Source organism: Falco naumanni, chromosome 7, assembly GCF_017639655.2.
Source record: "Falco naumanni isolate bFalNau1 chromosome 7, bFalNau1.pat, whole genome shotgun sequence".
Classification (NCBI taxonomy): Eukaryota; Metazoa; Chordata; class Aves; order Falconiformes; family Falconidae; genus Falco; species Falco naumanni.
The window spans coordinates 11,050,273-11,073,968 of record NC_054060.1 but is presented as its reverse complement, the minus strand read 5'-3'; the positions used below and the strand labels follow the sequence as shown (position 1 = coordinate 11,073,968).

The 23,696-nt window shown below is 39.4% G+C and overlaps 1 protein-coding gene across 1 annotated transcript in view; it reads right to left on the bottom strand.

Annotated features, from left to right (window-relative positions):
• Positions 1-23,696, bottom strand: part of AGBL1 (AGBL carboxypeptidase 1) — a 274,098-nt gene that overhangs the window by 136,999 nt on the left and 113,403 nt on the right. Inside the window, exon 19 of the mRNA XM_040600245.1 lies at positions 401-530. Coding sequence (XP_040456179.1) covers positions 401-530 — 130 coding nt within the window. The remainder of the gene's footprint in view (positions 1-400; positions 531-23,696) is intronic.

Genomic DNA, 23,696 nt, shown 5'->3' with positions numbered 1-23,696 from the left:
TGCTTCTTGTGTTTTTGTGATTGCATGGTTTGTTCCAACATGGGCTTTTGAACAGTCCATTCAGGCTAAATATTTGTGGAATTTCTCCTATTTATTGCCATGAAGATAGCAATAACATATTCATAGCTTAGTTGGAGTACTTCGAGGATATTAAAGGGTTTTAAGGAATTTATTTTCTCACTTATATTCCAGGTGTGCAGAGAGTCTGAAATTTGGAGTTGTTGGTTAGAACATTCAGTAAAGAATAAATATCCAAGATTTTCAAAACACTCAGTAAGATGAAATTGAAACAGCACATGATGCTTTCCAAATCGCTCTAGCTTTAAAACAAGACTGTTCGTGCAACTGCAGTAAGCAATCCATATACAATAATTCACAAAAGATCCTGGAAGAGGCTTACCAGAGGAGCCCGGCCAATGCTGCGCAGGTAATAGAGAAGACCTTTGGCATGGTAAATAGTTGGATGGAGCTGCGAACTGGGTGTCAACCACTGTCTGTTCAGATCATCCCCACTCAATGAACAACGGTGGCTGAAATCAGAAAGAAACACATCACAAACTAGCAAAACAGCAGCTGATTCCAAAAAGTTTCTGATTCTGGCAAGCTCTGGCATCAGGACAGGGAATGTATATTAGAACACAGACATAAAGGTTTTGAATATCTGGCTAGAACGAACCAATTTTCATTATTATATTTTATAGGTGCTTATAGTATATGACTTCTATAATTTCCTTTCCTTCCTAGGTTCACATAGTGCACAGTCCTGTCAGATCAGAAAATAAATGCAGTTTTTCCTTTACCTAAGTACGTACAAATAAAAAGACTACTTCTAAACAAATATTCTTCTGAAATATTCTAAATTCTGTGCTGTCTATGAAATTCACCCAGCTTACACAGAGCACAGGCTTCTCAAAATCTCCACGGCAAACAAGCACATCCAACTCCTACTCATTCTAATCGAAGACAGGCACTTGAAGCTCTTCGACCAGTCTGAAATATGAATGCACTTAAATGAGATGAGCTGGATATCTCATTTAAGCTTCTCCCCTCACAAGAAATGCCACTATCTAAAGCACATCAGGAAGATCTTGATGCATGCTACATCATTATGTAGAACAATTACCTAGCTTCACTGCAAAGGCTGAATAAAAAGCTAAATAAGGATCCCAGATCTGCACTGAGAAAATGTTTCCCTTAGTTGGCTCGAAAATATTCCGTTACTGACTCGGTGATCAGTGGAAGGTTGTGTGGGATACTTGACCGTATGGAGCAGTATGTCACTGTACAATTTTGCAAAATCCAACTAATCTCCCTTGTTAGTGACTGTGTGTAGATCAGAGCCTCCTCACAGTTCTCAAAGGATTTGCTGTAATTTGGTTCACAATTTTCAGATTGTGGTGTGCTGATAAAATTCAGGAACCAGTCCTGGAGCACATGAGGTACTGTGGTAGGCCCTCATCCTTTCCATACTGTCCAGTTCAGCACTAAAACACTTCTAGTGGCATTGTAATCTTGGGCTGGCTTGTGCTTCAAAAATTAAAAAAATTATATTTTTAAAAAATCTTAAGTATTGGATGAATTTCTAGCTATGGAGTTGCATCCAGCTTTGCTGATCCAGCCTCCTAGAACAAAATAAAGCACAAATGTATTTGTGGGGACACAGCCCTCTGTTGTATTAGCAGAGCCTTGCACTGGAGCTATGGTAACATCTTTGGCATTATCAATGCATTGCAAATGCTGCTTGAAGAAAGAGGTTGTAAATCAGGTAAGCCTTAAAAGAAAAGGGAATAAACAATGGAAACTGCTTAAGAATGGAAGACAAAGAAATAATAAGAGTCACTAAGAATATTTCATACATTTTTAATGTAGAAAAGCAAGGTCTCTAATGCCATCTTGGGGTTTCTGGCAACATCACAAGATCCATTTTCCAGGTTTACTGTAGTTTCACTGTTATCTGAATTCCCTTCTTTCTTCATAATCCATAGTTCCCATGTCACTCATTCAGCAAATCAAAAAACATTAGCAATAGCTAACACATGGGAGCTCAGCAAATGCTGCTGTGATGCTTCTGCCAAAAATTCTACATGAAAACATGACAACTTCTGTTACATTTGTCAAAGGCTCTTCAAATAAAGTTACCTTTAGGCTCACCTCTTCTGATCTTCAGGACAACAGCTACTCAAATGAGATTAGCAGCTGTATTTCTGCCAAGAACTTGTGTGCTTACACAGTTTCCTTTCAATAGGTATAACTTCACATAAAGAATCATTGGCTTGCATTCAGAAACTCATCTTTCCCCAATGTAGCCAGTAAAAAAAATAAGATCCAAACACTTCCTTGACATAAGCATGTGATGTCTTCCTGCACCACAGTTATATCAGGGAGCACAATTAACTAAAAATAACAACAGAATTTTCATTCTGAGGGAAAGGATCATAGCTGGAATTTTATTCTCATACTTCAATTTAACATCAAGAAGGAAGAAAAGGAAAAGTCTTATTATTTCAGACCTACAGAAATACCTTCTTAACATTGTAATTGCTTACAAAAACCCCTTCCACTCTTTCCACTTCTCCTGTGGGGATTAACACTAGCTTGTGCCTACCCAAACCATCTGCACGTGTGCCTTTGCTAAAATACCTTGATACATGCTGGAAGAGTCCAACATACAAAGCCAAACATACAGGGGAGTAAAAACAAAACCATTCAGTTAACAGAGATATTAATGCCAAACAAACACCAAGCTCAATTTTTATTTCACTATTTCTTAGACTAAACTAAAAATCTCCATTAAAAAAATTCCTTATTCCTTCAGAACATATAAAGAAATACCATAGACCTGTTAGAAGACCATGTAAGAAAAACTCCTAATCAAGTCTATTAACACACATTAAACCCAAGCAGATGGTGTGACAAGGCACTAGTGTTTCCTACTGCTGAAGCTGGTTCCACTGTGGCCCGTGGACTGCAACGCATTACTCGCACGTGAACAGAGGTTCCACGCAGCATGCTGACATCTCTGCAGTCCTCAGCACCCTCACTCTTCAGACACGTTTCACCCTGTCCATAATACAATTTACCAACTCTCTTGCTCTGATACAAATTGTGACTCTTCTTGGATGTGACTCTATGACAAGACAATCCCCTCCTCTGCAGTTCACAGATGCTGGTGGTTGCTTAGTATTAGTTTAGTAAGTGTAATCCAAATCTAAATCAATAACTTGAAAGCTCTTATTTACTGCAGGGAAGGAAGGTAACATCCCTGCATGTAGGCAAGAGCTGCAAGACAATGTTCAGCTTTGCCCCTTCAATGATTAACATCTCTGCTCATTTAAATAACCTTTAAATATTAGCCCAAAGCCTGACAGCTTGTATCCGCAGCTCTTAAGGAGATGCAGAACATTAATTAAATTATGAGATGCAGATTTTTCCCATTCTGCTCCATCCTCCCATACTGTTAGTCTGTTTACTTATGTAGATACCAGCTCCCTGGCAGCCTTGTTTCCCCTTATCCCTTCCTTTCTTCTCTCTCTTTCCTAACAGTGATGACATCCTCAGATAACGGTTTTGTCCGTTATGCTCTGCAACCAAGGGTGAAGGTAAAATATTAAGCTGATTCCAACTGCTGATAAAAAATAAAGGGGCTGGGAAGCTGAGACTAGCTTTGAATGTCTGGCAGGATTTAATGAAATTCACTGCTCAAATCAAAGGCATTTCTTACAACACAGTTCCAAGCTATTATATTTACTTTAAATGTTTTATGCGCCTTTTCGCCTTTGCAGCATTAGCAAGACTAGCTGTCACCTTGGATGGGACTAGTAACAGCTGAAAGGAAATTACAAAAACATTTTCCAAAAAGAATTCCAATAAGTGAAGAAAACCCCAACTCTGTGTTTCTGTATAGCCTACCTGTAATTCTATTTGTTACGTATCTTCCACCCAGATACATTCAAAACAATTAAACTGAGTTTCTCTTGTTCAAAAGCCTGATGCTTCTGTTATAGCCCTGTCTCCTCTTCTACCTTTATAGAGCCAGGACATTCTTTGATGTGTATCAGCCTATGGGATAGCTATTAGTAACCTCTGGGGCAGTGCGTGGCTACCAAGCAGAGTAGAGCACAAGGAGAAGAAACAGATGCATTTGACCTTCTCCAAGCAGACCCCCATGGTATTTCTGTATCTGTAGAGTGACTCAAGAGAAGCTATGGAGCTGGTGGAAGAGGAGGTCCTCTGATCCTTGCTAACTAGACTCTTCTAAATACACATGGCCAGAAAACAGATTGCCACAATGATACAGAGCAAAGCATTCAGTTAATGCAAAGTTCAGCATATACTGTTGCCCAAGAAAATAAACACTTGCGTAGTCTGTCCTTCAGATGTACTCCACCAGTGCCACCTAGTTCAGTAAGATGAATAAAATCAAAGCACTCAAGCTATTCATTCCCTGGAGAAAACGTAACTCGTGACTGGTTCCAAGCAGAGTGAATTTATCCTTAGGTGATTCTGTTGGTGAGTGCTAACTTTAAATATCATCTTCATGTGGCACTAAGAATATTCCTATTTCTATGCAATCCTCAGCTCTAAAGATTGATAAATGCAGGTAATCATGTAGGAGAGCTACTCTGTGAAAACAGGATCCCTACCATCTGAAGCTGATACACCACAGACAGAAAGATCAGGTTGAGATTCCTCTTCTAAGACCATAGGAAGTAACTGAACTTCTAATTGAAACATTAGACTCTTGCTTTCAAGGCAGGGACACCTCACAGGGCATTAACGAGAAAGAGACTAGGTAGCTAAAGAATGGACTTGTTCAGTTTAAGACAGAATTGTATTTGAAAGCTGTTTGCACTTTTAAGACTTTGCTTTTAATCTTGTACCTCAAAGCCTGACATTAAGTTTCACTAAAGATGTGTTTTCTTTGCCATTGTACTCTTAAGCCTGCTTGGCTTTGAGGGCAAGGTGACCTCAAATACTGCACAAGCCACATATACAGGAGAGAGGATACCTGGTCCTAACTAAAGGCGTAATAAGATCAAGGGCACCTTTTAGTTGATTGCAATAAGCCTAGATCAGTGCCCTACACAGATACAAAAATGGGAGGGGTGGAGAGAGAGAGAGAGAGATAGATACATAGCAAAAACAAAACAAAAGGGAACAGGAGATGCAGAGTAAAGAGATTGGGGATAAATATAATGCACAAGATATTAGACAAGGAAGAAAACAAAAAAATGGAGAGAAAAGTTACATTTTAAAGAAAAGATGTTGCTGTGCTTGGAAGATAAAATGATTCAAAGTCTCCTGTCCATTACAGATAAATGGAAAGACGGGGCCTATCATATTGAATGAATGATGTCAAGACTGATAATAACAGCACCTGGGTTACAGGGAACTATAAAATCTAAAGGGATGCATTGTGTTTGATATGTAGAGAGCAGCATCACCATTCGTTGTGCATCTTAAAAGCAGACAGTAGTACTAGCGCAGGATAAGAATATCTATGTAAAAGGAACTAGGCACAAGTAAATATCAGGATGCCACTGAGCAGCACCGGGCAGCCTCAACCAGCCACAACATGCTGGACTTTATAAATAACCACTGCCTAGGATGGGAGCAGAAATATTTTCATTAATGTGTTTTGGTCTTGCCATCAAGAAAGCCCAGAGCAATCTGGAGAATAAAAAAGGCTGGGTGTGGGGGGTGTGGGCAGGCAGGATCCTCCATTTGTCCTAATTTTAAATTTTCCAGAGATCAAGATCAGTGATGTGAGAAAGCAGCACCATCTATAAATTATAAGCCCTCCCTTATAATTTAAAGGAAGTTGTCAGAAATATAACCATTATTTTCTGTCTTTGACTGGCTTTGTTCAAGCCCATGTGCTGAAACCATCATGACTATACTCATCATATGTATACTTCACAGAGATGCTCATCCAATGCCACCAGGCATGGTATCATGGTATTGCCCTGCGATGCCAACGATCATTCCAGAAACAGAATATCACCAGAACAACATAAATATTGGAGGCTTTACATTGAGAGCAATCCAATGAAACAGCACGCTTATGTGATTGTGTTGGGCTTGTTGGCAGGGTTTGGGCCGCGGGGGGGCTGCAGGGGTGGCTTTTGTGAGAAGCTGCCAGAAGATTCTCCTGTGCAGATGGAGCCAACACCAGCCGGCTCCTCGACAGACCTGCTGCTGGCCATGGCCAAATGATAATAAATTGCACTGATTTCCCCACTTTGGGTCTGTTTTGCTGGCAATGGTAACTGCTGAGCGATGTCCCTGCCCTGCCCTCCCCAGGACCCTCTCGTTCTGTTTTCTCTCCCCTGCCCAGCTGGGGAGGGCAGGGGCAGAGCGGCTGGGTGGGCACTGGGCATCCAGCCAGGCTCAGCCCACCACACAGTGATGTAAAACAAACTGGAATTTAAATATTTGGATATTTTTCAGAAGCTTCAGAATGGCAGCTAACTAGTCTTCCATCCCCTGAAATTTCTGCGTCTTAACAAGCATAAGGCAAAACACGAAGCGCTGAGAACTTCTTTGCAGAGCTCTTCATTTTATAGCAGACATATGTACAGACTTGCAGTACCGCACTGTACAGCTGGAATCAAAGATGCGGGAACAGAGGGCAGGGTATTTTTTCCTACCATACTCTGGACTGCACCATTGATTTCATAATGAAATATCTTTCCCACCATGAAAATGAGCCACTTTAAGCTCCCTTTGGGACATCTCACTTTTGCATCTTGTCAAGCCCCAGGGTATCCCTGCAGTGGGGTGATCCCTTCACCTGGTTACTCCAAGAAGGGAAGAAGGTGATGTTTTTCCTTTGTTCAGGGGGTGAAGTTATTAGAATTTCCCTTGTTTACAGTGAAATGCAGGTGACTAGCTTCAAGGCGTATACACAGACACTGATGAATGGAACAGTTCCCATCAGCATTACTGCAGACAACAGTTCATTTCTGATCATTCATTCTTTCATTTTGACTGCAAGCAATGTGAACACAACGTGAGCCTGTATAGTATAACAGGCTCAAGAGCAGTTTCCCTTCCCAACATAACCAAACCATCTGGGAGTTCAGGAGCCACAATCCTTATTCCATATCTCTTTTTCCTCAAGCATGCATTTCATTCCTAAATTATATTTACAATCCCCTCCCCACTTACTTATGACCTACTGCAATGCTAATTGCCCTCAAGCCTCATTTGCACCACATCTTACTATCACACCTGCTTTCACCATGAGTAAAGGCCACAGTTAGTATTAGAGCACCAAGACAGACATGCACTGTTTAACTCAATGATGAAAACCAAGGCTGGAAAGTCAACTTCTCCCAAGAGATTCTCATAAAGCACCAAGCAAAGGTGATTTTTCAATTGTACTGTGAACTCTACTGCCTATTATACTTCTAAGCCTGTAAGAGGAATTTTTTTTATTACTTTCTTCCCTTTTTTTATTGCACCTTATACACGCACACAATGCCAAACTTATATCCTGAATGACATGTGCTATCTGGATACCAGCCAATTTAAGGATGCCTTTGAAAGGATCTGTCTCATTTTGGACTGTGGCTGCTGTACGACTCTTCCCTCCCGGCACTGACTAATGAATCCATGACGTATAATGCTTCCTCTTGGGCGAATGCTATCCTGAAATATCACTCTGCCAGCTTCTTCTTGCCTCCCTACAGCTGAACACTGATACTAATTAGCGTAATGAGCCTTCAGTGTTTCACTTGCTACATCTGACCGATTTTGTCACAATGGACAATCCTCGCTTCCCAAGATAAACGATGCAGTTTGTGCTCTTTAAGTTTGGTGCATGTAACTGTGTCTCTGTGCTTGCCCAGTTCCCTCTGTTATAAGGATTTCTTTTCTCTCCGTGGACACATTTCATTAAGTTGCATTTGGGCACAAACCAGTTAGACACACAGAATGAAATCTGCTTCACCCCAGCTAATGCTGTCAATGTCATAATCAAATAAGACAAGAAGTTCACGTGACCTACTGAAAAGGTCAGTTAACAGCATTGCCACAGATAAGCGAACCTCCCTCCCAGTTCCACATCAAAGGATGCCCATCAGACTTCTATTTCTTCTAGTTGTAACAACAGGAACTATTAAATTCCAGATAATTCATTCACTTGTATTTGCCCACACTTTGTACCGTCATTTATGAGAAAAATGCAATAATGCTTTGTGCTGTTTTACAAAAGAGCAAATAAAAACAGCATTCTCAGTTTCTTGTCATTGTCCATGAGATGGGGTCATCCCAAGAGTCTTTTCAAATGCCTTTCAAGTACTTTGCATATAATTGATTAAAAAGCCTTAAACCAGCATTTTAAATCATTGGGTTTGGATGGAAAATTCAATTTTCAGCACAGGTTTCATATAACAAGTATCTACTTTCTGCAGGAAGTGTTGACTTTTCCTCACCAATCAAACACTCTATTCCCCTTAAAACTTTGACTTTTCAGCCAAAACTCCAAATGGTACCATCCAAAATATCAGAACTCTTTAAGAAAGATGTCTCAGCATATGTTAGAAAACAGGCACTTGAGGTTTTTTAGGCGCCAGTTCCTCTCTATCAGAGGGTCTTTTTGCCTGGGCCACACGTCCCCGAATGCAACATGACAGCCATTCAGTAAGATGCAAAATTATAATGCAACATGGGAGCTGTAGTTTGGTTGGGGGAGCCAGGACAACAGGGCAGCCAAACAATCCCAAATGGCACCATGATGACACTTCCAAATGGAAATACTGCTTTTAAATGGGAATATTTGGCTCCAGTTTTGACTACCTGTTATTCATAGAAAAGCTTAAGCTTTGCATAGTGGGGAAAACCATATTTTCCCAAACAGCACCGCTTACATCCTTCTACAAGCAATGTCAGCAAATCCTAATTTTGCAGGCAGGGACATTGAGAAGTGAAGCCACTCAGCAACAAAGCAGTAAATCAGTGAGAAACCAGGAAGAGAACCTAAGATCTGATGAAAGCATATCAAATTAACTAAAACTTCACTTTTAAATTAGTGTCATTTAGCCTGTTTCTAATTCCTGTATTCTGACTTTCTTATTTTAAATGTGGCTTATACCCATATATTTGAAGAGGATTCTTAACTGACTTAAGCTAATTGCTCACATATGGGTTGCATTGAATTAACTGAGTTGATTTAAAAATCTGTTAGTTAAATCAGTGCAATCTCTGCATATAAATGAGTACTAAGAATTGCAATTTGCAGATGATTGTTCTAAAACCTGAGTGAAAATAAATAATGCATAAGGGCAAACGTGGCATCATAGATTAAGAGTGAAAATCACATCCAAAGGGGTTTGTAGAGGTTCAGGAAAAAAATATAAATAAAAAAGAATGTGCAGTGATGTCTTCAGATCTGTTAGCTTTTCCTAGAATCCTTACTTAGCTGAAGAGTCCAGGAGGTAGTGTTCATTCTTAGTGTCCTCTACTTTTGCGGAATTTAAGATGTAACTAGAATGGGAGGAAAGGGTCTCAAAGCAGTTGCTGTGAATCCGTAAGTTCAGGTTCCTCCAAATATTTTGCTAATAAGTTACAGAATAATTGGACTACTACAACATTACTGCCAGTAAGTAGTAAAAAACCCTTGTACTTGTTTTTTAACAATGAGGCAAGCCCTGCACAAGGAACATGCTGCAGGATACAGTTATTTCCTGGACCATCACTAGACCATCCTGGCCTAACCCTATTCAACATCATCTATATGGTTTTGTCCTGTTTCTAATGCCCAGAATTCATGGATTAGGCATTGATTAGAGCATCACCCCCCTATCCCAGAAGACAAGTCTGCTTGGAAACCTGCAGTCCCTTTCCAGTCTGGGGTCTGCAAAGCTTTCCAAGTACGGAAATCAGACTTGTTTAAGCAAGCCAACACCCCACTGCAAAGCAGGACAGTGACCTGCCAGCTGGCAATGAAGACAGAAAAAAGGGAGAAAAAGGCCATATAGAAGAAAGAGATAAAGGTGAGGAAGACTGAAGTCACTCCTCCCAAGCTGAGGCGCATTATGTCCCCATTCCACCACCTCAGCCATCTTCCTCAATAAAAACAAGCAGCAGGGACAAGTCTCTGCGAGTCACACCTGCATGACAATAAGGTGGTGGTATTCCAAAATAAGATGTCTTTGAGCACATATATTTTCAGCCCTATAGTGGCTGGAAGGTTGTTTTGCCAAACTTGTTCTGTTGCGCTCTGAAGAGAGGTTAATAATAAACTTTAAAAAAATAAATTTAAACATGGCTGCTCTAGATTAGGCAGGATTGCTTGTCCCCCTGTAATGCTGAGTAGGCTCACACATTCATCCTTCAGCATTAATTACCATTGCTCAAAAACCATGCTGTTTTCCTTCTCTAAAAAAGAACTGGCACAGGGTAGGTATATTTTGTCACCAAGTTGCTCAGCTTAGTGTAGAAGCACAAAAAGGGACCTCATTTTACATGAGGTCTATCAATATAAATGTGATTTATAGTGCAACTGGCCATAGGCTGACATACATGAAGACACGCTATACTTCCTCCATTAGTAAATTATAGTTCTGACAAAGCAGCATTAACTGAAATACACTGAGTGTTAGCTTACAAAATAACACAAAACCAAGTAAGTAACTTGCCAATTCCTTCAACTCCTTTCCTTTGCGAGACAGGCATGGGTTAGCTAAGGAAAGTAACACTAGATTTTGTAGCTGTTCATGCTAGAAGAATTTCCTCTTTTTTTCCCCACACCCTCTGCACCCCATCCCCCTTTTTTTTTTCACCAGCCTTGTTGTAAACCCAAGTATTTTGAAGATATCACTGCTAAGATCTACAACATCACAGGCAATTCCCACTGTAGTGGCCTATAGTATTATGGGACTTGACCTCTACCAGCTTCACAGGCTACTTGCATGGCAAATGTGATCTCTCTGCAATAAAGCAGCATTTCCTCACAGGTTACTCAGCAATGACACATATGAATCCAGGCTTGTTATATTTCTTCTTTCTGATATGGGATTTCTAACTGCCTGTGAATTCCACTGAAGAGTCAGGAGTTCCTATAAAACACTGTTTGCTTTCTTTGCAATAGCTGTCCCCATCTGTGGAGATGAACAGTATTTATGGATCAGACCCGTTCGCAATACAGATTCCAAGTCAAAACAGAAACAAAAAAAACACACCGTCACCACCACAAAATAAAACCAAAAGCAACCCCCCACAAAAACCCAACAAAACCACCTTCTTTTATTTTCTTGTTATACGTTCCACCTGACTTTGAAGGGATGTGGCTGTTTTCTATTTAACTGGATGTATATTCCTGCATACTTTCTTTGCTAGCACATGGTATCTTCCTTAGAGATGTTCTAGCCCTATATAATACTTCTCTCCAGTGCTGTGAACTCATGGCTAACACTTTGCTCGAGTCCCTCATGTATTCTGGAAAACCATTAAGGCTTTGGAATGCTTGAGCAATAAGTTAAAAATACCATTACTACCAGTAACTGGAGATTGCTTCATGCAATAGCTAGTAAGCAATGCATAGCAAATAATTTGACAAATCATTCCAGCTACAAACCAAAACAAACAACAACCACCCCAAAATGCCACTTACACTGTTGTGGACAATCCTGCTTACAAATCTGTGTACTATCTCCCCTACTACATCCTTTCTGTAAGAGTTTTAGGTAAAGAAGAGAAGAAAGACTGAATTCTTCCAGTGCCCAGGCCAGCAAAAATATGTGTCTTAGGGCTGCCACACAAAAGATGAATTTGTGTTGTCCCTATATGAAACCTGGTAGCTACTACCAAGGACACGTCCAGCCTGTAGACAGCAAAGTTTTACCAAAAAAAGCATCTGTTCACCAGGATAAGCACATTGAACCATAATTATTTAATAACGGTAAAGCGGAGGGAGACAAAGAGATAACAGTTCTGCAATTCTCAGCAAAACAAATTCAGTCCTCTGCTAACATGAAGCTAATCCTTCAGTGTGTCCTCAGAGATCAGGCAACAACCACTCCAGCATTGCCAGAAGGGCGTTTGGGGGACTGATCTGCCAGCAGGTAGAGCAGGCAGTCATGGAGAAAAAAAGCAGTTTGGGGTTATGTCTGTAGATGTACTAAGCTCTCTTTATTTGTTTACTTTCCCCCGTGCACATGCACTATGAGCCTTCAAACCTCGGCTGAATGCTAATTCTGATACTAAAAAACTAAAACAAATTGCACTTACATAACTGCTCATCCAAGCACAGTGTCTCTGGGCACTTCACAATAGTAAAGTTAAACGAAGCATTCAATACACACTTATTAAAATAAAGTATCCACTAGAGAAACCTGATGGGCTTGCAGAGCTCTGCAAAACATTCAGAAAAAAAAATTAAAAGTATACACATAACAAGCAGCAACTGATAGAATTACTGTAAAACCACAAACCTGAACCAAATTCTCCAGAAAGCTCACAAACCCTAGCAAGACTTGGACAAAAGTTGTGGAGAGTTTATTTAAGTGCTAAGTACAGCTGGCACTGAAAATTCGGGGTACGTAGAGATTCAGGATTCCTAAGAGGTGCTCTAAGAATTTCAGGGGAACTGAAAGACTTGCAGTAAATACCATCCTGAACACGTTAACTGCAGAAATCTCACTGAAAGTTTCTAGTAAAGAAAAACTAGGGCACTAGATAGGAACAAATGTATGAAAGTGGTTCATATATACTTGTGTGAGCAAAAAATCTAAGCTGTTTTTGCATAGCAATTGACAAATTTAATTGGGGACTAGTGTGATCAAAAAATTCCCTCTTGAAACAGATTTCTAAAGAGAAGTTACTTGAATACTGAAATAAATGACCTGATTTTTCAAAATATGGAGCTACTCATCACTGCCTATTGAAGTTCAATAGAGTTGCAAGCACTCAGCATCTTCCAAAGCCACAAAATTCTTAACTAGCATCCTAAAAAAAAAAAAAAAAAAAATGATTGGGGCAACTAAATTGTGGTCCTTACTGTTCATTTTTAACTCTGTTCTTAAATTGAATCAGGAAGTTTGAAAAATCAGAGGATATCAACAACATTCCAAAATGGAGGATACAATCCAAAAATTTGCAGCTTTTTTTCCCTTAGCTCTTCCCTACTACCCCTTCCACACACTTGTTTTTAATGTAATATAGAAGAATAATCTCTTAAAGGATAACAAATTGTGAAGATTTTGGGATTGATGGCTAAGTGTGAAGACACCCATGAAGAAAACTGATGATCAGCATCCCATCTTTGTAGCAAAATGTTTTCTTTAAAAAACCTTTCAGATAAGTGGCACTGTCCTTTTTCAGTGAGTCAAAAATATCCGATCCTGATCAAAAGTTGCAATATTTCATAGAAAAGTACATGATAAAGTACCAGACTGAGTCCCTTATTTAGATGTGGAAAAAAGGAGGAGAGCTCTGATACAACCCTTTGGTCATCTCTTGTAGGACGTATAGAAAGGTAATTTACAGCTATAGCTCTTCTACTTGGAAGACCCATGGGTAAAAATTGATGCAGTGCCATTGAAAGCAATTTATATCTACTGGCTGATCTAACCCAGCACACTCAGATACTATCCAAAGAATAGGACCATGTCATCTGTCTTTACAGAAACCAACAACTGAGGGCTACAGTGTTTCTCTGACTAAACAGAAAAGTCTTTTTGACCTCCTCATGGGGAAAGATGATTTTGCATAGCTGTATAAAAGAGCTGAACACTTTTTAACTTTTCATACACATTTAGAGTCAACGACCAAATGACAACACTGATGTACTGCAAAGCCCATCATACAGGGCAATACAACATTGCCTCTAAGGAGAAACCATGCCAAGCTCGAACTATGAACCAAGAGGTTTTCAAAACTGTTTATGGAAAAGAAAAACAATATTCTGTCACTGCCGAGAAACAATCCTAGATGCGACTTGAAGACGTTATTTTCTGTGGAGATGTACTCATAGTGTGTGTCTCAGTAGAGTAACATGGAAAGAAAGCACAGAGGAATAAAGTTTTCTCTGTTACAAGATGGATTTGAAAGAGAAACAAGCATAGTGCCTGCTTACAATCCTAACAAAAGGCAAGAAGGCTAACAAGCCTCTAGAATATATCTGATGACATGTAATTGTGCTTTTTTTTTTTTTTTTATAATTTCTGCAGGACTCCTTCTTCATTGAGCTATCCTATCACTCACAGACCCAAGAGAGATTAACGACTCAGCTGTGTAACGTTTAGTCAATATAGATAAGCCCATAGAAATATCTCCTAGAAAAATCAATGCACAAATTCAAGTAGGCCATTCTGATCAGCTGGAATAAAGGTTGCACAAGGTTGCCAATTATTTTGACCAAGACTGTGAAAACACTGAGGAATAAAGAATGGCATAGGAAAGACCTTAAGATCTAAGTTGTCTTCCTCCTACATATAAAGTAACACAGTTCAGTTGTCGCAGTTTGTATTTAAGTAAATCAGTGCTTTCTCAGCTTGGTGACTTCTCATCTTTTTGGAATATTTATAAGCAAGTGAAGTCACTTGTGCCTGCAGGATACGACCAAGCTAAAATTCCAACCAGTCTTCTGCCTTTCTTGACCAGCCCCCATTCCAACAGTACTGTGTAATTAATAATGCTATATAGTGCTGAAAAATCCTTACCAGTTGTAATTTTTAAGATACAACAATGTTCTCACACCAGAGAACAAGAAAATTAGCTAAGAAGAAAATTACCTCTATTCCAGCTGAAACCAGGACAATCCACCCTCCAAAACACCTCTGAGAAATATACAGCGTTTTCTGGAAAGCTGATAAAGATTTTGTTCTGATTTTGTGGCCAGCTGCCAAGTTGATCACCAAAAATTGCCAATGATTTAAGCAAAAAACGTATACTAAACCAATCATAGTTGTTGCCATTTTTTGGATGTCAGAAATAAAGATCTACCATTTTAAAAAATAATTAATCAACCCTACCCTCCCTAAGAGTATGGAAAATGCACTTTTAATGTGAAATCTCCATTTCAAAATGGCCATCTTTTTTCAATCACTCAGACATTTCGAACAATTATGTTATCATTAACCCCCAAAAGCTTATTTAAGGTATTACTGCCACCACTGTATAGATGGGTAAAATAATTAGAGAACAGTTTAATGACTTCTCTGAGACTGAGTGGTAAACATTGGAAGAAAGTGGAAAATTGATGAATGAAAGAGCAAAATAATCATAATTTTTTTTTTTAAAGCTCTTCACAACCACTGAAAGTAATTACTTTGTGGTCCTCAAAAGTTGATGCCATGAAGGATGCTTATCTCTATTCCTGAGCACTAAAAATTACTGGTGACACAAAGCAAAAAGGGATTGCAACCAGAAAAGGAAAAAAGGAAGAATTAGGTCTATAGAGCTCATTTCTCTTCAGCTCACAAGGCAAATTTGTTGTCCTGAAAAGCACACTTACTGAATTGCAGCACTGAATGTATTTCTCATGGTGTGACTCCACAGCTGCAAAATCCCAGCTGCAATTAGGTAACTGTAGGGCTGGACGTTTTATCATTTTTATATGTGCAGGCACTCCAGCGGTGGCTGTGGCAGGCTGCAGCTGGCCTGCCATCAGTCCCCAGCTGCTGCCTAGCAGAAAGGCAGTAACTGCAATTGTGTGTAAACATTAGTAAAACACAAATTTTGTGGGTGTTGAAATGGGTTAAAATTGCTTAGCGTGGTTTCAGTCTAGTACTTCCCAGCTCTGTCAGGTGAATACGACTTGCTTGGAAGAAATCACAGAACATGGTTGTACACCATCAGACAATTAGGTGACCTCCCAAGTGTTAACTCTTCAAAAAGCCAAGGAAACACTGAATTTCAAAGTAGAAACATTTTAGAGGATATAAACCACTCATGATTCCAGTTGTGAGCCATTCTCCAGTGATTAAAGATTAGGGTGGTTCCTTTTCCTCACACTTTCCTCAGTGAGGAGGATTCCCATGTCTTCTGCAGCACACAGTACTGGTTGCTGTCCAAACAAGATGCTAAGGATGAATTAACAGCATAGCAGTTTACATCCCAAACCACAATCTCATGTCTTCCTCTATATTAAAGTTACACCTTAGATGCTTCATGTTGGTGAATACTTCTGAATACATCCTCTGGAGGGTACAAGTACAGCTCTTGTTCAGCTGGTATAAGTCTAAAGTAATTCCATCAGAAGACACTGACAGTGTTAAAAGGACTTACTTAGTGCTCAGCACACATTCAAACCACAGGATATTTGAGAATTTTGCTTGACCTATGGCATTTGGATGTCCCATCTTTCCCTTCTTTGATCCCCCAGTCAAGCCCATTTGATCTTTAGACACATTCATACCAGTTATAGATCTGAAAATGAACTCCAGTGAACATCATTTAACCTCCGATTACTTATCTCTCACACTAACTCCCATCAGCTGCAAAGTCTCTGTTGACCAACAAGTTTTGGAGTTATACAGAAAAGCAAACAATTTTAAACAGCACAGAAATAGTCCACTGTAGAGAAGAACAAGGTACTGAGACTCAAAACGGATCTCTTGGACAACAGCAAACCAACACAGCACATATGCCCACTATGGGTTTCCTTTTAAGCTTCCAATGCTGCTCAGGAATTTCACATTTGATTCTTATGAAGGCCATCTCTCCACCACCCCAAGAATTAAGCAAGCCTTTAACAAAATCTATTAAAAAAAATAATGTTGAAAGCTGTCACAACATCAAAGACGAGACAAAAAAAAAAAAAAGTCTACCAACTATCCTCTGCAAATATGCCTCCTATAGCCTGCTCTGCCATAAGTTGCTGTCCAAGCAACTTAAAGACATTAACTAGACCAAGAAGCCTTTTGTGGATAAAGATGAGAGTATGTGAGGAACCACATCTTCCCTCCCTGCCTCTGACAGGTCTGTCGCTTTACCTGTCTATCAGTAAAGCGCTGAGGAAGAGTTCCACTTGGAAAGAGTTTTAATGTCATCACACGCTGTTGGCACACATGATACAAGATGTGTTGCCTACGGCTGCAACACTTGGAAAGAGAACGCCAAGCCCCGTCATTATGAGCAGACTGCTTATCATTGACACCAAAGAGCTGCAGGAACAGGAAGACCTGGGCCCAGCATCGCCAAAAGTGAGTGTTTGGTCTGGCAATGAGAAGATAATAGGATGCCACAGGGCTATCCTAAATTATACTACTGGCAATACCTTTTGAGCAGAGCTCACTATCTTGAATTGGCAGAAAGACATTAGAGTTCAGCGCCACTCTCCCCTGATGACCTTTTAATCTATCACAAAGAACAACCCACGTGGATGGTGAAGGGAAATAGATGTTTTTTTTTTTTTTTCTAAGATGCTAAGATGATCCTGTTATACAGTTTAAATTTGTTCTTTGAAAAAAAAAAAAAAAAACAAAAAAAAAAAACAAAAAACACAAACAAACCAAAAACAGAGTACAAGCAGGAGCAAGCCTAATTTAAAGATCTCTTCTGTTGGCCTACAAGCAGAACAGGATGCGTCAGTAGTCAGTGACTGATTTGCTGTCAGCATTTATTCCAAAATCCCTATTTACTCTAATAAATCCTCATGCTATTGTCTTACTCCAGAGGACAAATAATCACCAGGTCTTACTCATCTAATGGGGTCAGTAAGACACATGCACAAAGTCACTCAGCCTCACAGACAGCAACAGCTTTGGGCTTTCATGGTATTCCTTCACAGCTACTTCTGTTCATTCTATAGGGTCCTCCAGGGATTTGTCATGGTCCATAGCAAGTCACCTAACAGTTTTTTGCATAATTCTGTGACAGGTTACATCGTTGCTTCAACTGGGGTGCCTCAGGGGGTCTCCTCTTTCTTGCTCTTCCCTTTGCCAACTTCCACTCACATCTACCATCTCAGCAGGGATGTTATTTGAAGCAATGACAATTCTTTGGAACAAGTTCCAAGGTAAATTAGTTTGCATCCATCACAGATTCTGCTATAAATTACACTCACATGACACAAAAAGTCTCCAACGTAAAAAACTTATAAAAGCAGCAGAGGCTCAACGAAGGTCCCAGTGGTCATTATTGACATGAGCTCTCCATTAAGAAGCAAAAGGAATCTCATTGCAGTGGTACTTTGGGAGATACCACTTGAACAAAGTAAACATATGAATCAATTCAGTCAAATCATATTTGTTACAGGTTAGTAAATCCTCCTGAAGCAGAGGAAGTGTCAAGAATAAAGCTTAGAACAAATGGGTGGACATATTTTTTATTACTGTCTGTGTAAAGTAACTTGAGAGCCTTGAAGAAAAGAACCATTTCCCTGGGTACCTTGATTCAGCGAGCTGCGTTGAAGTTCATTCCAAAACATGTTCCCCATTATTGCAAAGGGACATTTGAGTCAACTATATTCTCAAAGTATTATTTACATCCACTTTTCATGATTTCATCAAAAGCAAAGCGACTATGCTGATTGAATGGACATAGCCCCTTAATCATATTCAGAGAAGAGAGCTGCTTGAATTTTATTTATTTATTTACTTACTGATTTATTATTATTAGTTCGCTGTCTGCTTGCAGCTGCAAATATGCCTTTGCTGCTCTATCAACCTGATCGTTTATCTACGTTTCAAACTCAGCCAGAATGCCCATGCAGGAAATATCTATGCCACGTTTGGAGAAGCTGTGCCTTGCGTTTATACCTGAGATTGTGGGTTACATTTTTAATGAATACCTGAATAATGGTACCTATTCCAGGTTTCCTGCATAGAAAATACATACTCTATAAGAGACTGTGTGTGTGCATATACACATCGGGTCCTAGCAAGAGTTGCAATGGCAAGGAATAATCAGTGTATATCTTCCTTTTGCTGTTCCCAAAGAAAATAATTTCCTTGCCATCGCCTAACGTACAGTGTTTGGTGTTTGTTGGCAGAGATGCAAATCGCATTTCCTCTGTCAGCGATGCTTAAGCCAGATGTTTCACTGACAGATTCTGATTGGTTGACAGATAAAGTTGATGACTTGTTCTTAAGACAAGGGGATGAAAAAAGAAAACAGGAGCAATTTACACAGCACAATTGGGTTATGTTTCCAGTTATACTGTCAGACTCCAAAGTAACTTCACTTACTCCAGCAGAGCAATTGTGAGTTTACAGTGCGATGCAGGAAAACTGAATCCAACCATAAGCCAAGGTGCCTACATTGACCAATTTGCCCTTCAAGCTAAAGGCTGTAGAAATCCTTTACAAAATGCTACTTCAGAAGGCCATAGACATCTATTTGCCATTTTATGAAACAGAGGAAACAAGAGAATTAATCAAATTACTGTTTCCTTTTTTTGTATGACCAGCCAGCAGAATGCATGTTTTCAGGATCTTCATAAATTTAGGTTCTAATGCCAAAGATACCACTGTTAGCATTTGGTGCATTATGCTACACAACTGGGGAAAAAAGAAAAAAAAAAAAAAAGGAATTTGTATTAGTAACAGGAACACATGGAAATAAACTCTTTAGAACAAAGTCATAAGGATTCTTATTCTTTCTGTTCCTGGGCATAATATTACCTGAGCAAACAGACCAAAAAAAAGTCTTCCCTTACCACCTATTGCCATTATAATGGCATGCTCAGACCTCAGCATCAACGCTCGGTATCATGTATCGAATATGATGATGACAAATGTCAGGTTTTGTCCTGTTGGAACAGGATTGCCATGTAATACCTGCCAATTCTTTACTATGCTTTTCTACTTTCCCTTTAACTTCCATTATGTTGCATGTTATGAAAGAATAGATGTTTTCTTTCTATTGACAATAAACATCTTTGTTACACTTCAAAGTTGCAGTGATGAAATGGTTACAAATGGTGAAAAACATTGCTCAAAATAGAAAAAAAAAAAAAAAGAGGAAAAAAGAGAACCCTTAACTTTAGTGGACTGATCCATCAATGACCTTCATATACCTGGACACACCACAGGTGTGTCACAGATCATTCTAAGTAAATAAGGTGATCTACCTCTCAAATGTACCCACTAGCAAGCCTGTGGCAGAATATTTAAAAAGAAAAATCCAGAAATTGTACATGAGCAATTCTTTTCTCTTCCCTACTGGATATCTATCATTTTTACCTCCAGGTATGACAGTATATAAAAGCAACTCCCTTCCCAAATCCCTACTGGAAGCAACAGGAACATTAAGTTACAATCAGCTCCACACAGACAGATGTTTTATTCATATCACACAACTAAAAAAAGCATATACCAGTTAATTTTATCTAAATAAAAAACACAACGTGGCTTTTAAATTATTTCAAGTTCTTTTCCTACCCTGCTGAGGTACGTTTTACCTATTTGGGATGAGTGACATCAAATACAGATGAAACCCCAGAGATGTTTACAGTAAGTCATGGAATCCAGGGGCCCTTCCATATATCCTGCAGATAAATGGATTGTTACTGATATGATTTTTAAAACAAGTGATCAAACCAAATCACACTTCACTTAGCCAAATGAATTTCAAGGAGGAGAAACAGAGAAATCTGCTGCCATTTCCAAGGTTGATAGTTGCTCTTCTCTTCTAATTCTTGCCCACCACCTGCTTTGCACAATATGTCAGTAATATTGTGATCACTGAATTAACTAGCAGAGAATTTACAAGCACTGCTTGTTATTTCTTGGTGATGAAGGAAAATTGCTATAGAAATGAAAGCTGTGGTTTGGAAGATATAAACCCAGGAATCTTTTTAATGCATTTTGAGCTTGCTCCAGTTCTGAGGAGAGTTTAAGCTACACTAAAGATTTCTGAATGCTAATAATGAGACCATTTAACACTCTCTATTATTTAATATTAAAAAGTTCTACATAAGTAATAGGGAAAAATATTGTAATAGTGCAGGCCAACAGGGAGAAAAACTACTTAAGGAATATCATATAACCCATTTTGTTTAATAGGAAAGGAAGAATTATTTTACAAATGCAGGAGAACTACTAGGCCAGAGGTTTCTCAGTTGACAGCATAGATGGATTCCACAAGAGAACCACAGAGTGGGGGCAGAAGGAGAAACAAGGCATATCGCACATCAGAATATGGAATGCTGAAGACAGCGGACATTAACAACACACCTTTTCAACCAGTACCACAACTTATACAACTCATAATACCCTAAATAACTCATAGGATCTTATCAGATACCAAATCTATATTATAATCTGCCTACCTGAGAACAGCTAGAGACACTTAAAACCTTTCTATATGCTGTGTGGAAATTTACCTCTCTGAATTACATTATCTTGTGATACCCTTCTTTGAATCCATCTGACAAAAATCAATTATTTTCTAGCAGTCTCTCTACTAACAGGGAACAACTGTAAACAGGGCTCTCTGAATGGTCCAGGGTGCTTTGGAGCTTCCATGATCCTTGGTCCACATCATGCTAAACAGGAACTTTATACAATCCCAGGGGATTACCAAAACAAAGATAAATAAAAAAGAAGAGTGGGAGAGTGGCAGACAAAAAGCAGAAGCAGAATTGCATGGGGAGAGAAAGACATTCACAGAGAAAAGAAGGGCAAAAGTGAAAGACAAAGATTCTGAACCAAAAAAAAAATTAGGATCTAACTCCCTATGAGGTAAAGCAAGAAAAAAAACACTGCATGCTGGGATAGCAAAGAAAAACAACCAAAATATTTACATGTCTGTTCACACAACCAAAAAGGAGTAAAAGATAAGGGAAAAAAAAAAAACACAACCCAGCTTGGTTCTTGGGGTGTTTCTCAGTGTTGTTTTGTTTACACAGAGACCCAGGACTTTGCTTAGAGCATCTTCCATTAGCTCTACTGCAGAGAATTACAAATGAGGAATCAGGTCAGTCACTGGAAAAGATGCTACTATCAGTCTCCTATGGCTAAGGAGCTTCTGCAGTGTGGTGGTTCTGGCTGACAGTTCATGCTGCAAATCCAAGTAGCAGTGGGTGAACATCTGATTGCAATCCTGGAAAAAAATGCCAGACAAACCCTCGCTCATATCAAAAACCCAGAAAGATGAGGAAAGACAACACTCTCATCATTCAACAATGTTTCTTTTCCTTCCCTGTCTTCTGCAAAGTGACACAAATACTGAAAAGAATCTCATTCTCAGTACACTCATTGTTAGCAAGAATGCTAACACAATTTATGGACTATAATTATAAACCAGACAGTGAAACATACAGGAACTGAAGACAACAGCTGTTCTCAAATCCAGAGCTAACAATACAATCTTATCAGTCACAAAAAGCAATTAAAGCCTACAGGACCTTTAAACCAGAAAAAAATGAAAGTCAAAGGCAGACAAAGGTAGTCTCAGTATCCAGCCTGAGATGCCAGCCCATCATTTGTGACTGTAAACTATTGACAATCTGCTCTACCAGGTTGTAAGATACTGGTATCATTTACCTATTACTGAAGTGCAGTTAAAACATTCAAATATGATAAAGTAACACCTCTACATCATGTCGGAAAGTAAGCAAGCAGTTATCAACTGAAACTAGTGCTCCAAGGGAGGGAACAGCACAAGTGTTTAACATGTCATCAAGGATTACTGCCCTGTTTAACAAGATTTCTCTGGTTATAGGTAATGACAACAGTGATGGCTAGTAGCCTGGACTATAGCTTTCAAAGACCAAAGCAGAAGGTGCTGCTTGGCAGTCCTGCTGATCTTCTGAACCCAGTGCATGAGGGCTCAAACTCTTGAGTGTTCTCTGATTCTGGAGAAAATTCAACAGCCAGAACAGAAAGACTCAACAGATACCATAAATGGATTAAATGTTAAACGTTATAACATCTGAAGAGATACTTTCTTGTCAGAGCTGCTGTGGACGGGGTTTTTTTGTTTAGTTGTTCGTTTTTTTTTTAACCTATCATGTGGTAAGCATAAACACTGAAACAGAATACAATGGCTAGCGTGCTACCAATCTTCATTGGAGTAAGACAGCTGAAAGAGCGCAGAGGGTGTAGAGATGCTTTTCTTCACTCTGTTGACCGATTCTCATGACTTCTTGTATTAAATATGAAACTGAAATTTAGAATTTCTATCTGCTTTGCTTGTTCATCTTTTCTCTGAGCCTGATCGTTTGGTTTTGTTTTGTTTTTTTAAACTTGCCCTTAGGATTTCTTACCCCTGGCTCTGTCATTCCAAGCACTTCTTTTCTCTGTACTCAGCCGGGTCTCCCTCACTGTAACTTCAGCTGTAGGTGTTAGCAAAATTGGCTGCTTTGATTAGAAATATGTGAGTGGAAGGCAGACAATAGCCTGGCTCTCTACACCTGATCTCTCAGTGAGGGGTCATTGATAGGGGTCAACAGCCAAAATAAGTGTCTCATCACATGAAGAGTTTGTGAAAGAAAAGCTGTACTGTCAAATAAAGTGGAGCACAGCAGCACTGGGAGTTGGAGGGGGGCAGAGTTATCTATGTATTTAGGTTGGGTTGTTTTTAACAAATTTTGTTCTGGGCAGGAGCTTCTAGCTCAACAGCATGGAACCTGAAATCCTGTATTGAACTACAGAGCAGATGCGCCTGAGGGACTTGCAACTCCATCCTCCCAGAAATGGGTGTGTTAGAAAGGCTATATAAGTTGTAGGCACTCTTCCACCAAGACTATGCTCTTGTCTCATCTCATGGGCAATAAGGCTGTGGTAATAATCTGGAAGAAAGGG